This window comes from Delphinus delphis, chromosome 1 (assembly GCF_949987515.2).
Source record: "Delphinus delphis chromosome 1, mDelDel1.2, whole genome shotgun sequence".
NCBI classification, from domain to species: domain Eukaryota; kingdom Metazoa; phylum Chordata; class Mammalia; order Artiodactyla; family Delphinidae; genus Delphinus; species Delphinus delphis.
The window spans coordinates 130,396,698-130,418,687 of NC_082683.1; the positions used below are offsets into that span (position 1 = coordinate 130,396,698).

General features: G+C 39.8%; 1 protein-coding gene across 2 annotated transcripts; it reads right to left on the bottom strand.

Annotated features, from left to right (window-relative positions):
- Positions 1-233: 233 nt before the first annotated feature.
- On the bottom strand, positions 234-20,266 carry MRPS14 (mitochondrial ribosomal protein S14). Of its 2 annotated transcripts, none has more exons than XM_060034365.1 (3): positions 19,575-19,909; positions 6,191-6,349; positions 234-705 (listed from the first exon to the last, which is right to left on the bottom strand). In XM_060034365.1, the coding sequence occupies exons 1-3, from the start codon at positions 19,686-19,688 to the stop codon at positions 523-525; spliced, it is 456 nt and encodes a 151-aa protein (XP_059890348.1). In that variant the 5' UTR covers positions 19,689-19,909; the 3' UTR covers positions 234-522. The 2 variants fall into 2 exon arrangements, with proteins under 2 accessions (XP_059890348.1, XP_059890338.1); XM_060034355.1 differs by lacking the exon at positions 19,575-19,909 and adding an exon at positions 20,162-20,266 and having other exon boundaries at positions 235-705.
- Between the last annotated feature and the right edge of the window lie 1,724 nt (positions 20,267-21,990).

The following is a 21,990-nucleotide window of genomic DNA, read 5'->3' on the forward strand; positions in this document are numbered from 1 at the left end:
ATCCAGAGCATCAGCTTTACTTTCCAATGTATTGTCTAACAATCAACTAAGAGTAAAGTGAGCTGTGCAGGTCAGGGTAGCCATCCCAGGATTAAAAACTGCCATAGATGAGCACTGACATGCATGTCAATGAGTTGAATTAACAAGAAGATAATTCTGCTGTATGAAATAATGCTCTTAAAGTACAGGAACACTTACCTGTTGCTAAAAGATTAATAAACATGATGGAAAAGACAACTATACAGACCATATTTCCACAGAAATATTTTTTATTACTCTACTCTTCACACTATGCTTGGGAACAGTAATTTATTAAGTCCAGGAGAAAAGATAATTCACTGACAGAATGAAACTTCCAAATTTTTTCATTTAAAATTTATAAGTAATTTAACTATAGATAGCATCAGGTAGAGAAGACCTTTATTCTGGACCCCCATAAAAACTAGGTTTTTGTCTATTAGAGAAGTCTCTTCTTGCCAGAACTGGTTTTCCTGTAAGCTCAGTAGGTTCTGGAGCTGATTATTACCACATTGCTCGCTGCACCCCAGACAGTTGCCCATGGTCGGCTAAGTGACGGAAGACGATACGACTAAGCCTCCAGCGCCGCTTTACACCTCGTGGACGGGATGTCATAACACACCGATTTCTGATTCTAACAGGACAGCTATCCCGGGGAAGGGCAGCAATTTCTTCATCAGCCACTTCCTAAGGGAAGTCACAACATTATTTACACAGATCACATGCATTTATTTATTCTAGATGATTAGTTAATGCTCAGAGGAAGAGAACGAAGGGCTAGATTCATTAATGTAGCCAAGTTTGGCAAAAGAACCCTGGACACCATAGTGAAATTTAAGCTCTGAGTAGAAACAAACAGATCAGAAAAATGACAGAAATGTTTGACATACAATGTAATTTTTCAAAATTTAATTGAAACAACGTAGATACACAAGAATCCACAAACCATAAGTGTAAAGCTCAACAAGTTTTCACAAACAGAACGTAGCTGTGTAACCAGCAACTAGATTAAGAAAAATTACCCGCACCCCAAGCCTTCCCTCTGCCTCCTTTCAGTCACTGACCTCCTGGCTAAGAGATAACCTGGTTACTAACACCACAGATGAATTTTTCTTGTTTTGATTTTATATAAATGTAACCATGGAGTATAATAAAAACCATTCTTTTTTATTCATTTCTGTTTGGCTTCTTTCACTCAATAAAATGCTTGTGAGAGTCTTCATACTGGTGCATGTGTTGTAAGTTGTTCATTCTCATTGGTGCTAACTTTTATTGTGTGAATATGCCATAATTCATTTATCCATTGTACAGCTGATGGACATCCGGGTAGTTTCTAGTTTTGAGCTATTACAAATAGAGCTGCTACAGACATTCTCATTTCTCTTTTGGAAAATGTATGAATGCATTTCTGTTGTCTCCCCAAACGATTTTTTCCCAGCTTTCCTGAGATATAATTGACATATAACACTGTATAAGTTTAAGGTGTACAATGTGATATTTTGATGCATGTATATACTGTGAAAAATAATTACCGCAATAAGGTTAGTTAACACCTCCATCACCCCACATAATTACTTTCTTGTGTGCGTGAGAACACTTAAGATTTACTCTTTTAGCAACTTTCAAGTATATAATATGGTATTGTTAACTGTAGTCACCATGTTGTACTTATTCAACCCCAGGACTTATTCACCTTAAAACTGGAGGTCTGTACCCTTTGGCCAACATCTCCCCATTTTCCCCAGTCCCCAGTCTCTGGTAACCACCATTCTACTCTGTTTCTATGAATTTGTTATTTTAGATTCCACATATAAGAGAGATCATACAGTATTTGTCTTTTTCTGACTTACTTCACTTAGCATAATGCCCTCAAGGTACATCCACATTATTGCAAAGGGCAGGATTTCCTTCTATTTTATGGCTAAATAGTATCGTACTCTGTGCCTGTGTATGAATCACACTGAGTGTCACATTCATCTGTTGATGGACATTCAAGTGGTTTCCATGTCTTGGCTATTGTGAATAATGCTGGAGTGAACATAGGGGTGCAGATATCACTTCTATTTCTATCTAGTGATTTCATTTCCTTCAGATTTATACTGAGAAATGGAATTCCTGGATCATACATGGTAGTTCTATTTTTAACTTTTTGAGGAACCTCCATACTGTTTTCCATAGTGGCTGCACCAATTTACATTCCCGCCAACAGTGCACAAGGGTTCTCTTTTCCACATCCTCACCAAAACTTATCTCTTGTCTTTTGGATAGTAGCCATTCTGACAGGTGTGAGGTGATAGCTCTTTGTGTTTTCATTTGCATTTCCCTGATAAGTGATGTTGAGCATCTTTTCATGTACCTGTTGGCCATTTTTATGTCTTTTTTAGAAAAATGTCTATTCAGGTTCTCTGCCCATTTTTTAATCAAAAAAAATTTGGGGGGCTACTGAGTTGTATGACTTCCTTACATTTTCAGGGTATTAACCCCTTATGAAGTACATGACTTGCAAATATTTTCTCCCATTTTGTAGGGTGCCTTTTCATGTTGTTGTTTCTTTTAGTGTGATGTAGTCTACTTGCTTATTTTTGCTTTTATTGCTCGCACCTTTGGTGTCACACCTAAAGAATCACTGCAAAGACAAATGGCAAAGAACTTTTTTACCCTTTGTTTTCTTCTAGCAGTTTTACACTTTCAGATCTGTCCTTTAAGTCTTTAACTCATTTCAATTTAATTTTTGTGAGTGCGGTAAGATAGGGGTCCAATTTCATTCTTTCACATGCGAATATCCAGTCTCCCCAACACCATTTATGGAGAAACTATCCAATACCCACTGAGTATTTTTGGCTACCTTGTCAAATATTTGTTGACTATGTATCTGTGGCTTCATTTCTGGGTGTCTGTTTTTATGCCAATACCATACAATTTTGAATATTATAGCTTTTAAATCAGGAAATGTGATACCTCCACCTTTTTTTTTTTTGCTTTTCTTTCTCGGGATTGCTTTGACTATTCGAGGGTCTTTTGTAGTTCCATACAAATTTTAAGATTATTTTTTCTATTTTTGCTTCTTCAATTTCTTTCATCAGTGCATATAGTTTTCAGTGTACAAATCTTTCACCTTCTTAATTTCTAGGTTTAGTTTTGACGCTATTGTAAATGGGATTGTTTTATTTCTTTTTCAGATAGTTTGTCAGTGTATAGAAACACAACTAAATTTTGTAGGTTGATTTGGTAACCTGCAACTTTACTCAATTTATGGATTAGTTCTAACAGTTTCTTGGTGGAGTCTTCAGGGTTTTCTATATATAATATCATGTTGTCTGCAAATAGAGAGAGTTTTACTTCTTCCTTCCTGATTAGATGCCTTCTATCTCTGTTTCTTGCCTGATAGCTCTGGCTAGGCTTTCTAGTACTCTGTTGAACAGAAGTGGCAAGAGTAGACATCCTTGTCTTGCTCCTGATCTTAGAGGAAAAACTGTTGAATTTGGTTTCCTAGTATTTTGTTGAGAATTTTTACATCTCTATTCATCAGGGATACTGACCTGTAGTTTTCTTCTTGTAGTGTCCTGATCTGGCTTTGGTATCAGGGCAATGCTGGGCTCATAAAATGACTTTGGGAATGCTTCCCTCTTCTTCAATTTTTTGGAAGAGTTTGAGAAGGATTGGCATTAATTCCCCTTTAAATGTTTGGTAGAATTCACTCATGAAGGCACAGTCCTGGGCTTTTTTTAGTAGGTTTCTGATTACTGATTCAATCTCCTTACTCATTATTGGTCACTGCAGATTTTCTAGTTCTTCATGATTCAGTCTTGATAGGTTATGTGTTTCTAGGAATTTATCCATTTCTTCTAGGCTAGCCAATTTGTTGGCATACAATTGCTCTTATCAGTCTCTTATGATTCTCTGTATTTATTTGGTATCAGTTGTAATGTTTCCTCTTTCATTGCTGATTTTATTGGAGTCTTCTGTCTTCTTTACTAGGTTAGCCAAGCTAAAGGCTCATCAATTTTATCTTTTCAAAAAACCAGCTCTTAGTTTCACAGATCTTTAATTTTTCCGGTTTCTATTTTCATTAATTTCTGCTCTGATCTTTGTTTCTGCTAACTTTGGGCTTACCTGTTCTTCTTTTTCTAGTTCCTTGAGGTGTAAGTTAGGTTATTTCCCATAAGATTTTTGAATCATAAAAGTCTGAAACCTCTGGACTGAACATCAAGTAGGAGGAAAATGTGGTTTGAGGTGAAGTTGAAGAAGAAGGAAGGGCAGGAGCCCTCAGAACCTTGACACCTACGGTAAAGACTCTGACGGCTGGAGATGCAAAGACAAGTGATCAAGTGAGACTTACATTTTTAAAAGATCATTTGCAACGTAGGGAAATAAATATGGTAAGGGCAAAAATGGTTCAGGGGAGAAAAACAGAGATTACTGCAGTAGTTAGCACTAAGGTTTTGTCAGTACAGATTTAGTCTTATGTATGTGGTTGAAGTATGTGTATTATTGTGCGTGTGTGTGCATGTGTATGTGTGTATGTGTGTGTGTATGTGTGTGATTGACCCTGTACTAGACTATGATGGAAGCAAAATAATTACTCTAACATATTAGAAGTACATAAATGAGAAAATGTATATGAAAGCCACTAAATTTATATCAACTATTAAGCATTAAGAGTAGTTCCTGATCTCCAAAAGCTTATGCATGTGCTATTAAGAAATACTATTAAGAAAAAAAAAAGAAATACTGAGAGAATTATATAAAACAACATGATTAAGTCAATGAATGGTAGACAGTAAATGCTATGGAGACAGGAGACATGATTGAGCTGGCAGAATGAAGTAAAGTTTCATGGAGACAGAACTTGAAGAATACCTACAAATTGTTTACATATGTGTGAATGTAAAGATTTAAGGCAGTGTACAAATGAGGAAATTGGGCAAAGGGAAAATGAAACAAAAGAGCATTCTGTGAGAGCCTGTAAGTATGTTAGCACTGGGGCATAAATTTGACTTGTAAGCTAGTTGGCAGGCAACATAGTGCCATGATCACTTCCCATGATTCATAGAGTCTCTGCACAGCTATTGCTGGTTCTCATACCACAGACTCTTCTGGGGATCTTCATACATTTGTTCTCCACAACATCTTAAGCTGAGCTTCTCAGGAGCCACTTCTTATTACTCGCTAAATATAGGCAAGTAGCTTAATGTCACTACAGTAAAAGTCATAACAGAATGGTCCAGGGCACTCAGTTTTCTGCTTATCTGGCTTAATTTAGACAAGATTTAAAAAGAATCCACAGTAATGAGGGGCCTGTATATTATTCTCCAAATTTATATAAATGAAATATTATTTACTCTGAGCTTTTGATAAGTTTAATGGCTTTGAATTTGAGTTATACTCTCTGATAAGACTCTTTTTTTTTTTTTTTTTTTTTTTTTTGCGGTTCACGGGCCTCTCACTGTTGTGGCCTCTCCTGTTGCGGAGCACAGGCTCCGGACACGCAGGCTCAGCGGCCATGGCTCACGGGGTCCAGCCGCTCCGCGGCATGTGGGATCTTCCCAGACCGGGGCATGAACCCGTGTCCCCTGCATCGGCAGATGGACTCTCAACCACTGCGCCACCAGGGAAGTCCCTGATAAGACTCTTGAATGCAGGTATTTTATGTCACCAGTTAGGCAGGACTTATGATTCAGGGAATCAAACAGAGTTGACATTCTCTTACTCAAGTTAGAGTGTGACAAGAAAGTAAACCTAAATGGAAGGCCACCACATGGGCACAGGAATTCGGAGAGGCAGGCTTAGGGATGGCCCTGGATAAGGAATGGTGTAGGCCATGTGCTGGGCACCTGGCCCCACGCATTGGCAAAGACTCCCAATGCCTTGAGAGGTGAATGATTGGGATGATTGGAGAAATAACTATCCAATTTCTGTGTGGTTACCATGCATCAGTACTTTCTAAGCATCACCTAATGAAATGGTTAAAGAGCTAGTTAAGAATGAATAGTTCTTTTTTAATTTGAAACTCATCAAAATCAGTTACAAGGGTATTTGTTTACGTTGATTGAAAAAAATCTGATTACATTCTCCAGAAAGTATATTGATACTAAGTCACAACAAACTGTATTAAAAGTGATCTGATTTGATTTAATGATTTTATGGTAGATACTCATCTTACTTAGCTAACCTGAAGGTCTTTTGGCAGAATGGTATTCTTCCTGAGAGAATTGATCCGAAGCCTCTCATCTGCATACTCATAGGCCATTTTTCTTCTCTTCACATCACGCAACATTTTCCAATCTACATAGTAACTTCGAACTTGGCCTGAAGCTGATGAAGGAACCACCTAAGAGACAGAGACAAGGAACAAGTGAAGAACAGTCAGACCCAGACTCTGGCAGTTTCTCCATCCTGTGATCCTCTTTTAGTCACTATTTATGACCTTTTATCCCCCAAGTAATTATGGATAACTTTAATAATTTAAAATAATAGACTTCTTAATTCAGAACAAATAACTTTTATGGACATACATTAAGCCAAAATGGTGGTAATTAATACAATGCTAATAATGTGGGTTGGAAAGTGAAAAATTTTCTGAGATTTTTTATATAATTCTGTTTTATCTTTACTTAGGTTAATAAATATATGGTTCAAAAGTCAAAAAAGTATAGAAAGGGGGAGGAGGCCAAGATGGTGGAGTAGAGAGACATGGAGCTCACCTGCTCCCACAAATACACCAAAGATACATCTACACGTGGAACAATCCATACATGCTACCTACTGAAAGCCTGAGGAAGATCTCAGACAACCAAAGCTGCAAGAAAGATTTCCACAAAACCATGTAGGATGAAGGGAAAAGGGAGAAGAGGAATTGGGATGGGACCTGCACCCTTGGGAGGGAGCTGTGAAAGACGAAAGGTTCCCTCACCCTGGGGGCCTCCTTCACTGGCTGGGAGGTCTGCTGGGACAGCTAGGGAGCTTCAGAGGCTCAAAAGCAGAGTGCAGGAGCTGGTCTGCTGCCCCACAGGGTAGAGAGACCAGCACAGACAGTCTTTGCCACATTGCCACACTTTCCAGTCTGAGGTGCACCTGCTGGCGTGCATAGTGATTGGGTGTTGAAACTCAGTAGACAGACCTGGGGAGATGACTCGGTTTGGCTGTGTGAAGACAGCCCAAAGGGCCTGGAGTGTGGCCTGAGCCACAACTGGGGGTGTGCACAGGATGGAGCATGAGGCTGCCGTAGGAGCCCCACTGTCAACATGGGAAGGGAGGGGCATGAGTCCACTATAGCAGCCTCACTATCAGCATGCTCACAGCAGGGCACAGCTCCAACTGCAGTGGGTTTTGCAAACTTTGTGGGCACACACACATGGAGGCGGCACTGAATACTGAGGTGATCACTGGCACTCCTGCTTTAGGTGTGGGGCTGCAGCTCCAGAGGACTTTCTCGCCCATGGTTTTGTGAGGGTTTCTCACCCATACCTAACCTCCAAGCCGATTCCAAGCACTCCTGCAGCAGATGCAGCCCCCGAGGGCAGTGCCAGCAACAGTGATCTTTGTGGGTGTGCACACCAGATGGCAGGCAGTGTCACAGAGTTGCACATCACAGCAAACAGCTCCTGGGGAGGAACGCACAGGGGCTCCTTTCCCAGAGGGAGTGTTCTAGTCCTGCCTACCTCACATTGAAGCTTAGAATCGGATCTAGGGGCTTCCACTCCAACAAACGGGGAGCAGACTCTACCCCTGACAGGGTTGTTAACAATCACAGAGAAAAGAGGAGGTCCTGCCCAACATCCAGTGCAGGCTCCAGTCAACACAATATCAAACACACCACCTATATCAAGAAGACAAGGGCCAGTACACCCTGAGGAAAGACACAGCAAGCCAAAAACAGCCCTCGCACCAAAAATACTGGACTCATACAGTCTACACAGGGTCACTCACAGATAAAAACAGCCCTTCAAAACCACAGTAGACAACTGTTTTCCCTAAATTCAGAGTAAGAGGGACTTCCCTGCTGGCACAGTGGTTAACAATATGCCTGCCAATGCAGGGGATACAGGTTCAAGCCCTGGTCTGGGAAGATCCCACATGCCACGGAGCAACTAAGCCTGTGTGCCAAAACTACTGAGACTGTGCTCTAGAGCCCGTGAGCCACAACTACTGAGCCTGTGTGCCACAACTACTGAAGCCTGTGCACCTAGAGCCCGTGCTCCGCAACAAGAGAAGCCACTGCAATGAGAAGCCCATGCATCGCAATGAAGAGTAGCCCCACTTGCTGCAACTAAGAAAGCCCACATGCAACGAAGACCCAACGCAGCCAAAAATAGAATATAAATAAATAAATTTAATACTTAAAAAAATAAATTCAGAATAAGAAAAATATAAGTAAAATGAAAAAGCATAAGAATTACTCCCAATTAAAAGAACAGGTGAAATCCCCTGAAAGAACAAGCAATGAAACAGACCTCTCCAGTCTACATGACTCCAAGTCCAAAAAGGAAGTAATAAAAATGCTGAAGGGAGAGCAGCCAAGATGGCAGAGGACCCTAAGCACACCTCCTCTCACGAGCACACGAAAATCAGAACAATCTGCAGAACCATTGTTAAAAAGGACTGAAACTTAGCAGAAAAGATTCTCTACATCTAAATACATAAAGATGGAACCACAATGAGATGGGCACACTCATGATATAATCAAATCCCATACCCCCAGGCGTGCTTCCCACAAACTAGAGAATAATTATATTGCACAGGTTCTCCCAAAGAAGTGAGAGTTCTGAGCCTGTCAGACTCCACTCCCAGCCCAGGGGTCTGACATGGGGAAGAGGAGCCCCCAGAGCATTTGGCTTTGAAGGCCAGTGGGGCTTGATTGCAAGAGTTCCACAGGAATGGGGGAAATAGAGACTTCACTCTCAAAGTGCGCACACAAAATCTCACATGCGCCGGACCAAGGGCAAAAGCAGTAATCTGACAGAAGCCTGGGCCAGACCTACCTGCTGGTCTTGGAGGGTCTCCTGGGGAGGTGGCTGTGGCCCACCCTGGGGACACAGACTCTGGTGCCTGATGTATCAGGGAGCATTCATCTGCATGTGTGCGTTCTTGTGGAGGCTGACATTTTGGCACAAAGACCTGGCCCCACCCATCCATAGGCTCAAGTACTGTGAGGCAAACAATACAATGGGCAGGGACACAGTCAAACCCATCAGCAGACAGGCTACCTAAAGACTTCCTGAGCTCACAGCCTCCTCTAGATATGTCCCTAGACATGGTCCTGTCCATCAGAGGACCAAGACCCAGTTCTACCCACCAGGGGACAGGCACCAGCCCCTCCCACCAAGAAGCCTGCACAAGCCTCTACACCAGGCTCACCTACCAGGGGACAGTCACTAGAAGCACGAAAACTACAGTTCTGCAGCCTGCAGACTGAGTCCACAAACACAGGCCAGACACTACCCTGGGACCAGCTGGCCCCTGATCCTTGAGGGATGAGAGGGGAGTGCACTGCTGGGACACAAATGACGTTTCCTACAGAGGGCCAGTTTTCCAAGGTGGAGGACCGAAACCAACCTACCACATACATAAAAACACAAATAGCAATTTACATAAAATGAGGCAACAGAGGAATATGTTTCACACGAATAAACAAGATAAAACCCCAGAAGAACAACTAAGTCACGTGGAGATAGGCAATCCACCCAAGAAAGAGTTCAGAGTAATGATTGTAAAGACGATCAAAGAACTTGGGAGGAGAATAGATGCACAGAGCAAGAAATCAGAAGTTTTTAAAAAAGAATTAGAAAATATAAAGAATATAAAGAACTAAAAATACAATAACTGATATAAAAAATACACTAGAAGGAATCTACAGTAGACTAAATGATTCAGAAGGACGGATCAGTGAGCTGGAAGACAGAGGTAGTGGAAATCACTGCCACTAAACAGAAAGAAGAAAAAAGAATGAAATGAAATGAGGACAGCTTAAGAAACCTCTGGGATAACATCAAGCACACTAATACTGGCATTTTAGGGATCCCAGAAGGAGGGAGAAAGGGTGGTCTTGGAAAATAAATGAACAGATAATAGCTGAAAACTGCCCTAACCTGGGGAAGGAAACAGTCACCCAAGTACAGGAAGTGCAGAGAGTCCCATACAGGATTAACCCACAGAGGAATACACCACAATGCATTGTAAGAAAGATGACAAAAGTTAAATATAAAGAGAGACTATTAAAAGCAACAAGGGAAAAGCAACAAATAACACACAAGGGAACTCTGATAAGGCTATCAGCTGATTTTTCAGCAGAAACTACAGGCTAAAAGGGAGTGGCATGATATACTTAAAGTGATAAAAGAGAAAAACCTACAACCAAGAATACTCTACCCAGCAAGGCTCTCATTCAGATTTCATGGAGAAATCAGAAGCTTTACACACAAGCAAGAGCTAAAAGAATTCAGCACCACCAAACCAGCTTTACAGCACCTGCTAAAGGAACTTCATCAGGCGGAAATGAAAAGGCCACAACTAGAAGCAAGCAAATTACAAAATGGAAAAGCTCATTGATAAAGGCAAACATACAATAAAGGTAGAAAATCATCCATGCACAAAGCTAGTAGGGAGGTTAAAAGACTAAAGTAGTAAAATCATTTGTAACCATTGTAAGCAGTTAAGCGATACACAAAACAATCAGATGTAAAATGTAAAATCAAAAACAGTAACAGTGGGCTTCCCTGGTGGCACAGTGGTTGAGAGTCCGCCTGCCACCGCAGGGGACACGGGTTCGTGCCCCGGTCCGGGAAGATCCCACATGTCGCGGAGTGGCTGGGCCTGTGAGCCATGGCCGCTGAGCCTGCGCGTCCGGAGCCTGTGCTCCACAACGGGAGAGGCCACAACAGTGAGAGGCCACAACAGTGAGAGGCCCGCGTACCGCAAAAAACAACCCAAAAAACCAAAAAACAGTAATAGTGAGGAAAGGAGACTACAAATGCAGTGAGTGTAGCTAAAATGCATTAGAAATTAAGAGATGGGCAACTTGAAACAAGCATGCATAAATATAGACTCCTATACAAAAACCTCATGGTAACTGCAAAACAAAAATCTATGATAGATAGACACAAAAAAGAAAAAGGAATCCAAACATACCACTAAAAATAGTCATCAAATCACAACACAGGAGAACAGGAGGAAAAAGGGCAAAAAAAGACCTACAAAAACAAATCCAAAGCAATTAACAAAATAGTAATAGGAACATACATATTGATAATTACCTTAAATGTAAACAGACCAAATGCTCCAACCAAAAGACACAGACTGACTGAATGGATACAAAAACAGGACCAGTATATTTGCTGCCTACAAGAGACACACTTCAGATCTAAAGACGCATACACACTGAAAGTGAGGGAATGGAAGAAGATACTCCATGCAAATGCAAATCAAAAGAAAGTCAGAACAGCAATATTTATATCAGACAAAACAGACTTTAAAAAAAAGACTGTTACAAGAGACAAAGAAAGACACTACATAATGATCAAAGGATCAATACAAGAATATATAATAATTTTAGTGGGGGACTTTAACACCCCACTTACATCAATGGACAGATCATCCAGACAGAAAATCAATAAGGAAACACAGGCCTTAAATGACACATTAGACCAGATAGACTTAATTGATATTTATAGAGCATTCCATCTGAAAGCAGCAGAATACAAATTCTTTTCAAGGGCACATGGAACATTCTCCAGGACAGATCACATGCTGAGCAACAAAGCAAACCCTGGTAAATTTAAGAAAACTGAAATCATATCACGCATCTTTTCTGACCACAACACTATGAGGATAGAATTCGACTACAAGAAAAAGACTGCAAAAACACAAACACATGGAGGTTAAACAATATGCTACTAAACAATCAATGGATCACTGAATAAGTCAAAGAGGAAATCAAAAAATACGTGGAGACAAATGAAAATGAAAACACAACAATCCAAAATCTATGGGACACAGCAAAAGCAGTTCTTAGAGGGAAGTTTAGAGATGCAAGGAAACAAGAAAAATCTCAAATAAACAGCCTAACCTTACACCTAAAGCAACTAGAGAAAGAAGAACAAAACCCAAAGTTAGTAGAAGGAAAGAAATCATAAAGATCAGAGCAGAAATGAAATAGAGACTAAAAAAATAGGAATGACGATGAAACTAAAAGCTAGTTCTTTGAAAAGATAAACAAAATTGATAAGCCTTTACCAGACTCATCAAGAAAAAAAAGCGAGCAGTCCCAAATCAATAAAATAGAAATAGAGAAGTTACAACTGCCACCACAGAAATACAAAGAATCATAAGAGACTACTTTGAGCAACTATATGCCAATAAAATGGACAACCTAGAAGAAATGGACAAATTCTTAGAAAGGTACAATCTTGCAAGACTGAACCAGGAAGAAATAGAAAATATGAACAGACCAATTATAAGTAGTGAAATTGGGTTGGTAATTTAAAAACTCCCAACAAGCCAAAGTCCAGGACCAGATGGCTTCACAGGTGAATTCTACTGAACATTTAGAGAAGAGTTAATAACTATCCTTGTGAAACTATTCCCAAAAATGGCAGAGGAAGGAACACTTCTGAACTCATTCTATGATACCACCATCACCCTGATACCAAAACTAGACAAAGAACCCACACAAAAAAAGAAAAGTACAGGCCAATATCACTGATGAAGATAGATTCAAAAATCCTCAACTAAATATTATCAAACCAAATCCAACGATAGGTTAAAAGGATCATATACCATGATCAAGTGGGATTTATCCCAGAGATGCAAGGATTTTTCAATACCTGCAGATCAATCAGTGTGATACACCACATTAACAATGAAGAATAAAAAGCATATGATTATCTCAATAGTTGCAGAAAAAGCTTTTGATAAAATTCAACATCCATTTATGATAAAAACTCTCCAGAAAGTGGGCACAGAGGGAACCTACCTTAACATAATAAATGCCATATATTACAAACCCACAGCTAACATCATACTCAATGGTGAAAAGCTGAAAGCATTTCCTCTAAGATCAGGAACAAGACAAGGATGGCCACTCGTGCCACTTTTATTCAACATAGTTCTGGAAGTCCTAGCCACAGCAATCAGAGACAAAAAGAAATTAAAGGAATCCAAAATGGAAAAGAAGAAATAAAACTGTTGCTGTTTTCAGATGACACTATACACAGAAAATCCTAAAGACGCCACAAGAAAGCTACTAGAGCTCGTCAAAGAATTTGATAAAGTTGTAGGATACAAAATTAATACACAGAAATCTGTTGCATTTCTATACACAAACAATGGAATATCAGAATGAGAAATTGAGGAAACAATTTATATTGTTATATTAACAATATAAACAACTTATATTATTAACAATAATATAAACAATTTTTTTATTTAGAGAATACTTTATTAGTTTCTGTAATCAAACCCATGTAGATAAGACCTTACATATTTAATACAGTGTGCTACCCCTGTACAAATGGAAAAAATTATGTTTAACGTTTCTAGACCAATATGGCTGTTGATTTCTGTACAATGCCAACCCAACATGGTACGACTGGGATACTTCTCCAAAGTTGACAGCACAGTTAAAGTTTCCCATCAAAAGAATAAACTACCTATGAATAAACCTACCTAAGGAGGCAAAAAACCTGTACTGCAAAAACTGAGAGACACTGAACATGGCACAAACAGATGGAAAGATATACCATGTTCTTGGGTTGGAAGAATCAATATTGTTAAAATGACCACACTACCCAAGGCAATCTACAGATTCAGTGCAATCCAATGGCAATAGATTAGATAGAAATCAACCACAAGAAAAAGACAAGCGTAATCTAAAGGCATATCAAATTACCAATGGCATTTTTCACAGAACTAGAACAATGTTTAAATTTATATGGAAACAGAAAAGACCCCAAAAAGCCTAAACAATCTTGAGAAAGAAGAATGGTACTGGAGGAATCACCTTTCTTGACTTCAGACAATACTACAAAGTTAGAGAAATCAATACAGTATGGTAGTGGAACAAAAACAGACACATAGATTAATGGAACAGGATAGAAAGCCTAGAAATAAACCCACACACCTATGGTCAATTAATCTATGACAAAGGAGGCAAGAATAGACAATGGAGAAAAGACAGTCTCTTCATTAAAAGGTCCTGGAAGAACTGTACAGTTATGTGCAAAAGAATGAAATTTGAACACAATAGATAAAAATAAAGTCAAAATGGATTAAAGACCTAAATGTAAGACTAGATACTATAAAACTCCTAGAAGAAAACATAGGCAGAACACTCTTTGACATAAATTGCAACAATATGTTTTTGGATCCACCTTCTAGCAAAATGGAATAAAAATAAACAAATGGGACCCAGTTAAACTAAGCTGTTGCACAGCAAAGGAAATCATAAAGAAAACAAAAAGAAAACCAACCAACTAGGAGAAAATATTTGCAAACAATACTTCTGACAAGGGATTAATTTCCAAAATATACAAACAGCTCACACAGCTTAATATAAAAAAAAAAATCAAAAAATGGACAGAAGACCTAAATAGTCCTAAATAGACATTTCTCCAAAGAAGACATACAGATGGCCAACAAGCATATGAAAAGATGCTCAATATTGCTAATTATTAGAGAAATGCAAATCAAAACTAAAATGAGGTATCACTTCACACAGGTCAGAATGGACACCATCAGAAAGTCTACAAATAACAAATGCTGGAGAGGTTGTGAGAAAAGGGAACCCTCCTACACTTTGGTGGGAATGTAAATTGGTGCTGCCACTATGGGAAACAGTATGGAGGTTCCTCAAGAAACCGAAAATAGAGTTACCATATGATCTTGCAATCCCAGTCCTGGGCATATATCTGGAAAAAAACTTTAATTAGAAAAGATACACGAAGACCAATGTTCATAGCAGCACTATTTACAACAGCCAAGACATGGAAGCAACCTAAGTGTCCATCAATAGGTGAATGGATAAAGAAGATGAAATATTACTCAGCCATAAAAAAGAAATAATGCCATTTGCAGCAACATGGATGGACCCAGAGATTATCATACTAAGTGAAGCAAGTCAGAGAAAGACAAATATAACTTATATGTGGAATCTAAAAAATAGTACAAATGAACTTATTTACAAATCAGAAACAGACTCACAGACACGGAAAACAAACTTATGGTTACCAAAAGGGATAACAGGACGGGAGGAAGGAGAGGTAGATAAATCAGGAATATAGGATTAACAGATACACATTAGCATATATAAAACAGATAAACAAGGATTTACAGTATAGCACAGGGAAATATATTCGATCTTATAATAACCTATAATGGAAAAGAATTGAAAAAAATATATAAAACACACCAAATATAACCAAATCACTTTGCTGAAATCAACTATAGTTCAATAAAAAAATGAAATTTTAAAAAAGTATAGACATACAGTGGATTCACCCTCCCACCTCGTCCCTCACCAGCCAAGTGACCACACCCCCACCTCCAGAGGTATCCAGTTACTAGTTTCTTGTGCAGCCTTCCAGAGATTTTTGTCTATAAAATACATGTACACACGCCCACTCCCATGTTTCTTCCCCTACCCCCTTTTTTCACATTTAACAATACATCTTGGAGATCTTTCCATATCCATATGCCAAAAAGCTTCCACATTGTTTTAGGTCACATAATATTCCACTATATGGATGTGACCAGGTTCAGGAGACACTACCTCAAAATATGGCTCCTTTGGCATACTGACTATTTCAAGCAAATGGAATTTGAGAAACAGCAGGTGCAAGAAGGGCTTTCTGACCTTCCCCTGAAACAGGTCATAAGACCCTTATGTGAGAGGTGCCCTCCCTATAGCCAGGGCATGAAAGAAGCATCTTTATGTCTGAAGCCTGAGGGACACTGAGAAGAATCTGAATAACAGGCCTTGCTAAGTTTCCCTTAGTTTTCTACACTTAGCCCATACCTTTTGTCTTATCAAATTTCCCCATGACTTTCCAGGCTTCATCAAACCTAGCACAAAACTACTCAGGTTTAACTTCTTTGGGTCTTCATTTCCCTATGAAACTTCCTGTGTCGGGTAAAACTTACAAATTTGTATGATTTTCTCTTGTTACAAGGGCCCCAGCTGAGAACTTAGAAGAAGATAAAGCAGTTACTTTTTCCTCCCCACAGATGCATCATGATTTATTATCCTGTGACCTACTGGTGGACAGCTAGACCATACCTCACCAGTTATCATTATAAACAATGCTGCAATGAATAATGTCTTATGTAAATCATTTCATATATATTTCTATGTATCAGTAGGATAAATTCTTGGAAGCAGAACTGCTGGGTCAAAGCATTATTTCAAAATTATAATTTGAAATTATCATTGACCTAATATTTCTTAGCATGAGTTGTCCAGTAATAAAATAGTAGGCTCCTCATTGTCACATGTTTACATGGTGCGAGTTTACAATTCTGACTGACAGTACAGGCAGAGAGAGTATAGGCCACTAGAAACTCTAGTCTCCCCCAAACCAGAGCAAATATTATATGCTCGTTAAATTGCAGCTATAGAAAATAATGATGGTCTCTTATAACTGCTGTTTTAGAAACAAATATATGTACAGCATTATACAGAATATAAAGCTAAAAATGAGAATAGCAGATTAGAAAGAAAACGTTTTTTCAATCTATTAACAAAAGATAAACTGAGCATCTTCAATGCTTCAAAGTCTCATGGGGAAATACAACAACTCTAAAATCTGCTTTTTGGAAATAAGACAGCATGAAGGAAATTTCAATATCGATTTGACACGACTGAGTCAAATGAACACGTGGTCACTGTGGCTGGAAATGAGCATCATGGAAAGGAAGGAAGAGAAGGTTAAGTTTTTCCAAACCAAAAGAGGAAATGAACAAGATATAGTGGTAAGGTCTGAGGAGATCATTTTGGCTGAGAGAAACAATTCACATTAAGGGTCAATGCAAGGTTTGTTTTTATCTATGACATTGAAAGTTAAAGAGAATTAGAAAACAAAATTAAACATTTTTCCCCTCAATTCTTTTCCAGACTATTCCTAATCAACATCCTCTCTACCATCTCCTAACAGGTTTCTATTTATTTAAGAAAACAAAACAAAACACCTTTCATTCTTTTTCCACAACTTTCTTTCTGACTATAAAAGCAATACACTTTTAAAATAAACATTTATTGGTCTATTATAGTCATTTCTTCTGTAAATAGTGTATGTCCTTTGCCCACATTTCTATTGTCAGTATTTTCTTACCAGTTGATAACAGTGCTTTATATATTAAGATTGCATTGTTCTGTACTTATCCTATCCTGCCCCTCTCTCTCACCGCTCTTCACCTCCTAAAACTCTTCCACTGGGCCCTCTTCAACTCATGGTCTACCATCGCCGAAATTTTCTAAATCCTCAATTCCTTAACATCTCCTTCAGATATTTGCTCTAGAGAATCTTGAATCCCAGATAGTTTCCCCGTAGCTCTTTTTTTCTCTCACGAGTGGGAGAAAGCTTCCTGGCTCTTTGCTGCAGCTTCCAGACTGTCCCTCCTTCCTGAAAGTAAGCTTTGGCTCTTGTGCCATTGGGTTGTACTCCCACCACAGGTCACCACTGCAGTCATCTACCACAGCCCCCACCATTCCCTTTCGTTTTTCACTCACTGTAAATGCTGGCTCACTGTCGCTCTCTCCAATATTCTTCCTGTCTTAATTCCTGGTGATCTCAACACACATGAAATTACACTGTCATCTCTCCATTCCTCGAACTCTTTTCCTCCAGTGATTTTTGTCCTCCACTCTTCTTTACCTATTCACTTCCATGCCCTAGGTCTTTTATTACCAGTAGGTGCAAGCCCTCCATTGTCTCAGCTGTGTGTATCTCATTCTCTATCACTTCTTTCTAGCTTGCTCCTTCTAACACCTCATAACAGCTCCTCTGAGACTTTTAATCCATTGTTCCTACCAGCTCTTCACTGGCTCTCAGCTTTTGATTTCCTATCTCCCGCTTACCCAGCCTGAATTCCATGGTCCGTAAATACAATGTCATCTTTCAGACACCCTCAACTCCCTGGTCCCTCTCTCACTTCACTGTACTGGCTCTAATTCTTGCCACTATTCTTCCGATCTACTCTTGACTATTTTACACCATCTTTCCTCAAATCTCTGACACCTGCTCCCACATCCCCACATTTAGCTGATGACTTCAATTTCTCTTTAATTACGAAATTAAAAGCACCTGTAATCAGATATAGAGAACAGACTTCTGGCTGCCAAGGGGGAGGGACAGATGAGGGTTTGGGATTAGCAGATGCAAACTATTATATAGAATGGATAAACAAAAAGGTCCTACTGAATAACACAGGGAACTATATTCAATATCCTATAATAAACCATAATGGAAAAGAATATGAAAAAAAATATGTATAACTGAATCACTTTGCTGTACAGCAGAAATTAACACAACATTGCAAATCAACTATACTTCAATTAAAATAAATTTTTAAAAAAGCATCTGTAGTCACATGTACTACATTCCATCCTGTTATTAAAGATCTGCTCTGTCCAATACAGTAGCCACTAACCACACACAGCTAGTGAGTTTGAAATATAACGAGAGAAACGTAATTCCTAATTTTATTTAATTTTAATTAATTAAAAAATTTAAACGGAAGCAAGATAAACATTAACTTTAGTGTTTTGGTAGGACTACATTTTCCGTTTAAAAAATAAATTTATTTTTTAAAATTTATTTTTGGCTGCATTGGGTCTTCCTTGTGGTGGCTTCTCTTGTTGCAGAGCACAGGCTCTAGGTGCCCAGGCTTCAGGAGTCGTGGCTCGCGCGCTCTAGAGCACAGGCTCAATAGTTGTGGTGCATGGGCTTAGTTGCTCTGCGGCATGTGGGATCTTCCCGGACCAGGGCTCGAACCCATGTCCCCTACGTTGGCAGGCAGATTCTTAACCACTGCACCACCAGGGAAGCTCCTACATTTTCCATTTTAATGGTGGAAAATTTAGCATCCAAGCTAAGATGTGCTTTAAGTATAAAATACAAACCTGATTTTGAAGATCTAGTATGAAAAAAAGAATGTAAATACCTCATACATCACGTTTATAAGACTACATATTGAAATAATATTTTTGACATACCTAGTTAAATAAAATATTTTAATAAAATTAATTTCATCTGCTTTTTACTTTTTTTAATGTGGCCACTTAGAAACTTTTAAGTTACATATGTGGTTGGCATTTTATTTCTACTGGACAACGCTATTACAGATTAACTATGTTCCTAAGACCAAACAATTGAACACAAAACTCAACATCTCTTGCCTACACAGCGGTACAGCTCCAGCAATTCTTCCCTCTCCTACATCATCCATTTTCCCCACTTTACAGAACCTTTCCCTTTAACACAAAAACATGCAGTTACTTCTGTCACGTTAAAAAAAAAATAACACATAACACCCACTCTTAACCCACCTCCTCTGCAGTTACTGACCCATTTTTCTGCTCCCCTTTGCGGCAAAGCGTTTTCAAAGGCTTGTCTATATTCGTAGTCTCCAATTTCTTTCCTCCTATTCTGTCGTGAACGCTTTCGCCCCCACCACGCCATCGAAACGGCTAAGATCGAGGTCCCAACAATTTCCACTCTGCTAAACCCAACAAGCAATTCTCAGCTCGTCTTTTAATTGACTTTGAGCAGAGAGTTGCCCACTCCCTGCTCCTGGAGTGCTTCCGGGCCACCACGCTCTCCTCCCTCGCTCTGCTTCTTTCAAGTCTCCTTTGCTGGGCTCTCTTAACATTGAAGGCTCTGGGGCCTCATTCCTCGGACACCTTCTCTCCCCACCTACACTCCTTATCTGTCAATCTGTAGCTTTCAACGCCAGTCAGCTCTAAGCTTACGAATATCAAATTTACATCTGCAGCTCGGCCCTCCCCTGAAGCAGGCCGGAGGAGGGAAGTGGGCAGAGCGAAAACCCTGAGACGAGTCTGCACTGGGCGCTACAGCTGGCATAATAGTGGGGGACCCGTGGGTTTGGGGGTTCAGAGGAGAGGGGGAGGAGGGTATAAGGGCGTGGCGCAGACCTGCCGGACTGTCCGCAGCAGAGAGCCGAGCGTGGAGGCCGCCATGTTGTCCGCCGCAAATGTCAAACTGCTGCAACTTTATTAACGCTGCCGGATACAGCGAGGACTCGAGGGGCGGGACCTGGGCCGCAGGGGGCGGGGCGGCAGGCGGGTCTTTAGCGTATAGGAAGGAGGGCGTAGTTAATTGGATGTACGTTCTCGCGGTATTCAACGGAATATGGGCAAATTAACTATCTGGGAGCGGAGCTGTGATACTGATATTGGAGTCTGACGGTCATTGTTTGTTCCTCGTTTCCTGAGCGCTTTACACACCCTCTTAAATTACCTTCGTTCCCACCCAGCTCCTTTTCCACCCTCCCTTACCTACCAGTTCATTGTTACTAATTTCTCTTTCCCCAAATTCTTCTCGCTCAACCTACTTCTCCTGTATCCTCCATTAATTTAGGATGCTACTTGCCAGAAACCTACAAGTATGGACAGCTCCTCCTTCTCTGTCCTCCTTCCTGTGTGGATTTTGCAAATCTCTCCTCTCTGCTATAAAGATAGTGCTCATGTTGAGAATGGCAATGCTATACTTCCCATTTATATGTCTAGGGTTTAAAAAATATATATGTTTAAAAATATGTATATTGTGTATTGGAGCTTTAGGTGAAAAGCGCTTAAAATATTTTTTTTTCGGGGGCGGGGCTGGGGCCGGAAGCATTGCCATTTAAAAATTGCTGAAAGGGTACTTTCAGTTCATCTTCATAGCAAATGTCCTTGGTCTGGAATGAACCTTTTGTGGGACTCCTTTACTTTGTGTAGATGTAAGGCAAGTACCACCCACCTACCACCCTGGTAGAAGAGTATCAAGGAGTATATATTAGCTTGGCAAAGACCTGTATTTTAGATGTGCTGATTGATGAAGTGAGGAGATTCCCCTGTGTGCTATTTGCATCTACATTATTGGACAGGAGTCTTCTGGGAAGGGAAGCTGAGTGCAGACTCCTTTGTTTAGAGAGAGATTCAAGTGTATTGGAACATGTGTAATGAACTGGGGAGGGACTGATTGAGGCCAGCTGGCAGGAAAGGACAGCATAAGCCCCTGTCATGGTAGAATCAGAAAATTCCTGAACCAGTGTCAGGCAGGCATCTAGTCCTAATTCTAGCCCATGTAATACCTCTGCACAGTTGAGGGTTATCTTCTGCAGTTGTATTCTATTACAAGTTAATCACTAAAGGGATGTTACCTATAAGTTTAAATTATATGTAATGGTGCATTTCTGGGAACCCTGCCTCCTAGATAATAAGCATTAAGCTAAAATACCTTTATTTAGCTCACGGGAAACATCCTGACCAGGCCCACCTGTGAATGGCTGCAGGAAGGAAGCAATTAACTCGTCCCCTCCGGAGTCTGGCCAGAACCAAGACTTTACCCCCTTCCCTTTTAGTATAAAAGAAACCTGAATTCTAACTCTGGGAAGGCGGTTCTTCAAGAGACTAGTCCACCATTGTCTCTGTCTGCCAGCTTTCCAAATAAAGTCACTATTCCTTGTCCCAACAACTTGTCTCTTGATTTATTGGCCTGTCGTGTGGTGGGCAGTACGAGCTTAGACTCAGTAACACAATTAGCTCACGAAGTAGGTGAGTCAGCTTTATATACAGCAGCCTTTTGTTTTCTTTCTGTAAGACTAGTTCTGAAAGCATCTTTAAACAGCCTTGTAACTTAAAAAAAATTGTGGTAAAATATACATAACATAAAATTTACCATCTTAACCATTTTAAGTGTACCGTTCAGTGGCATTAAGTACATTCACGCTGTTGTGCAACCATCACCACCATCAATCTCC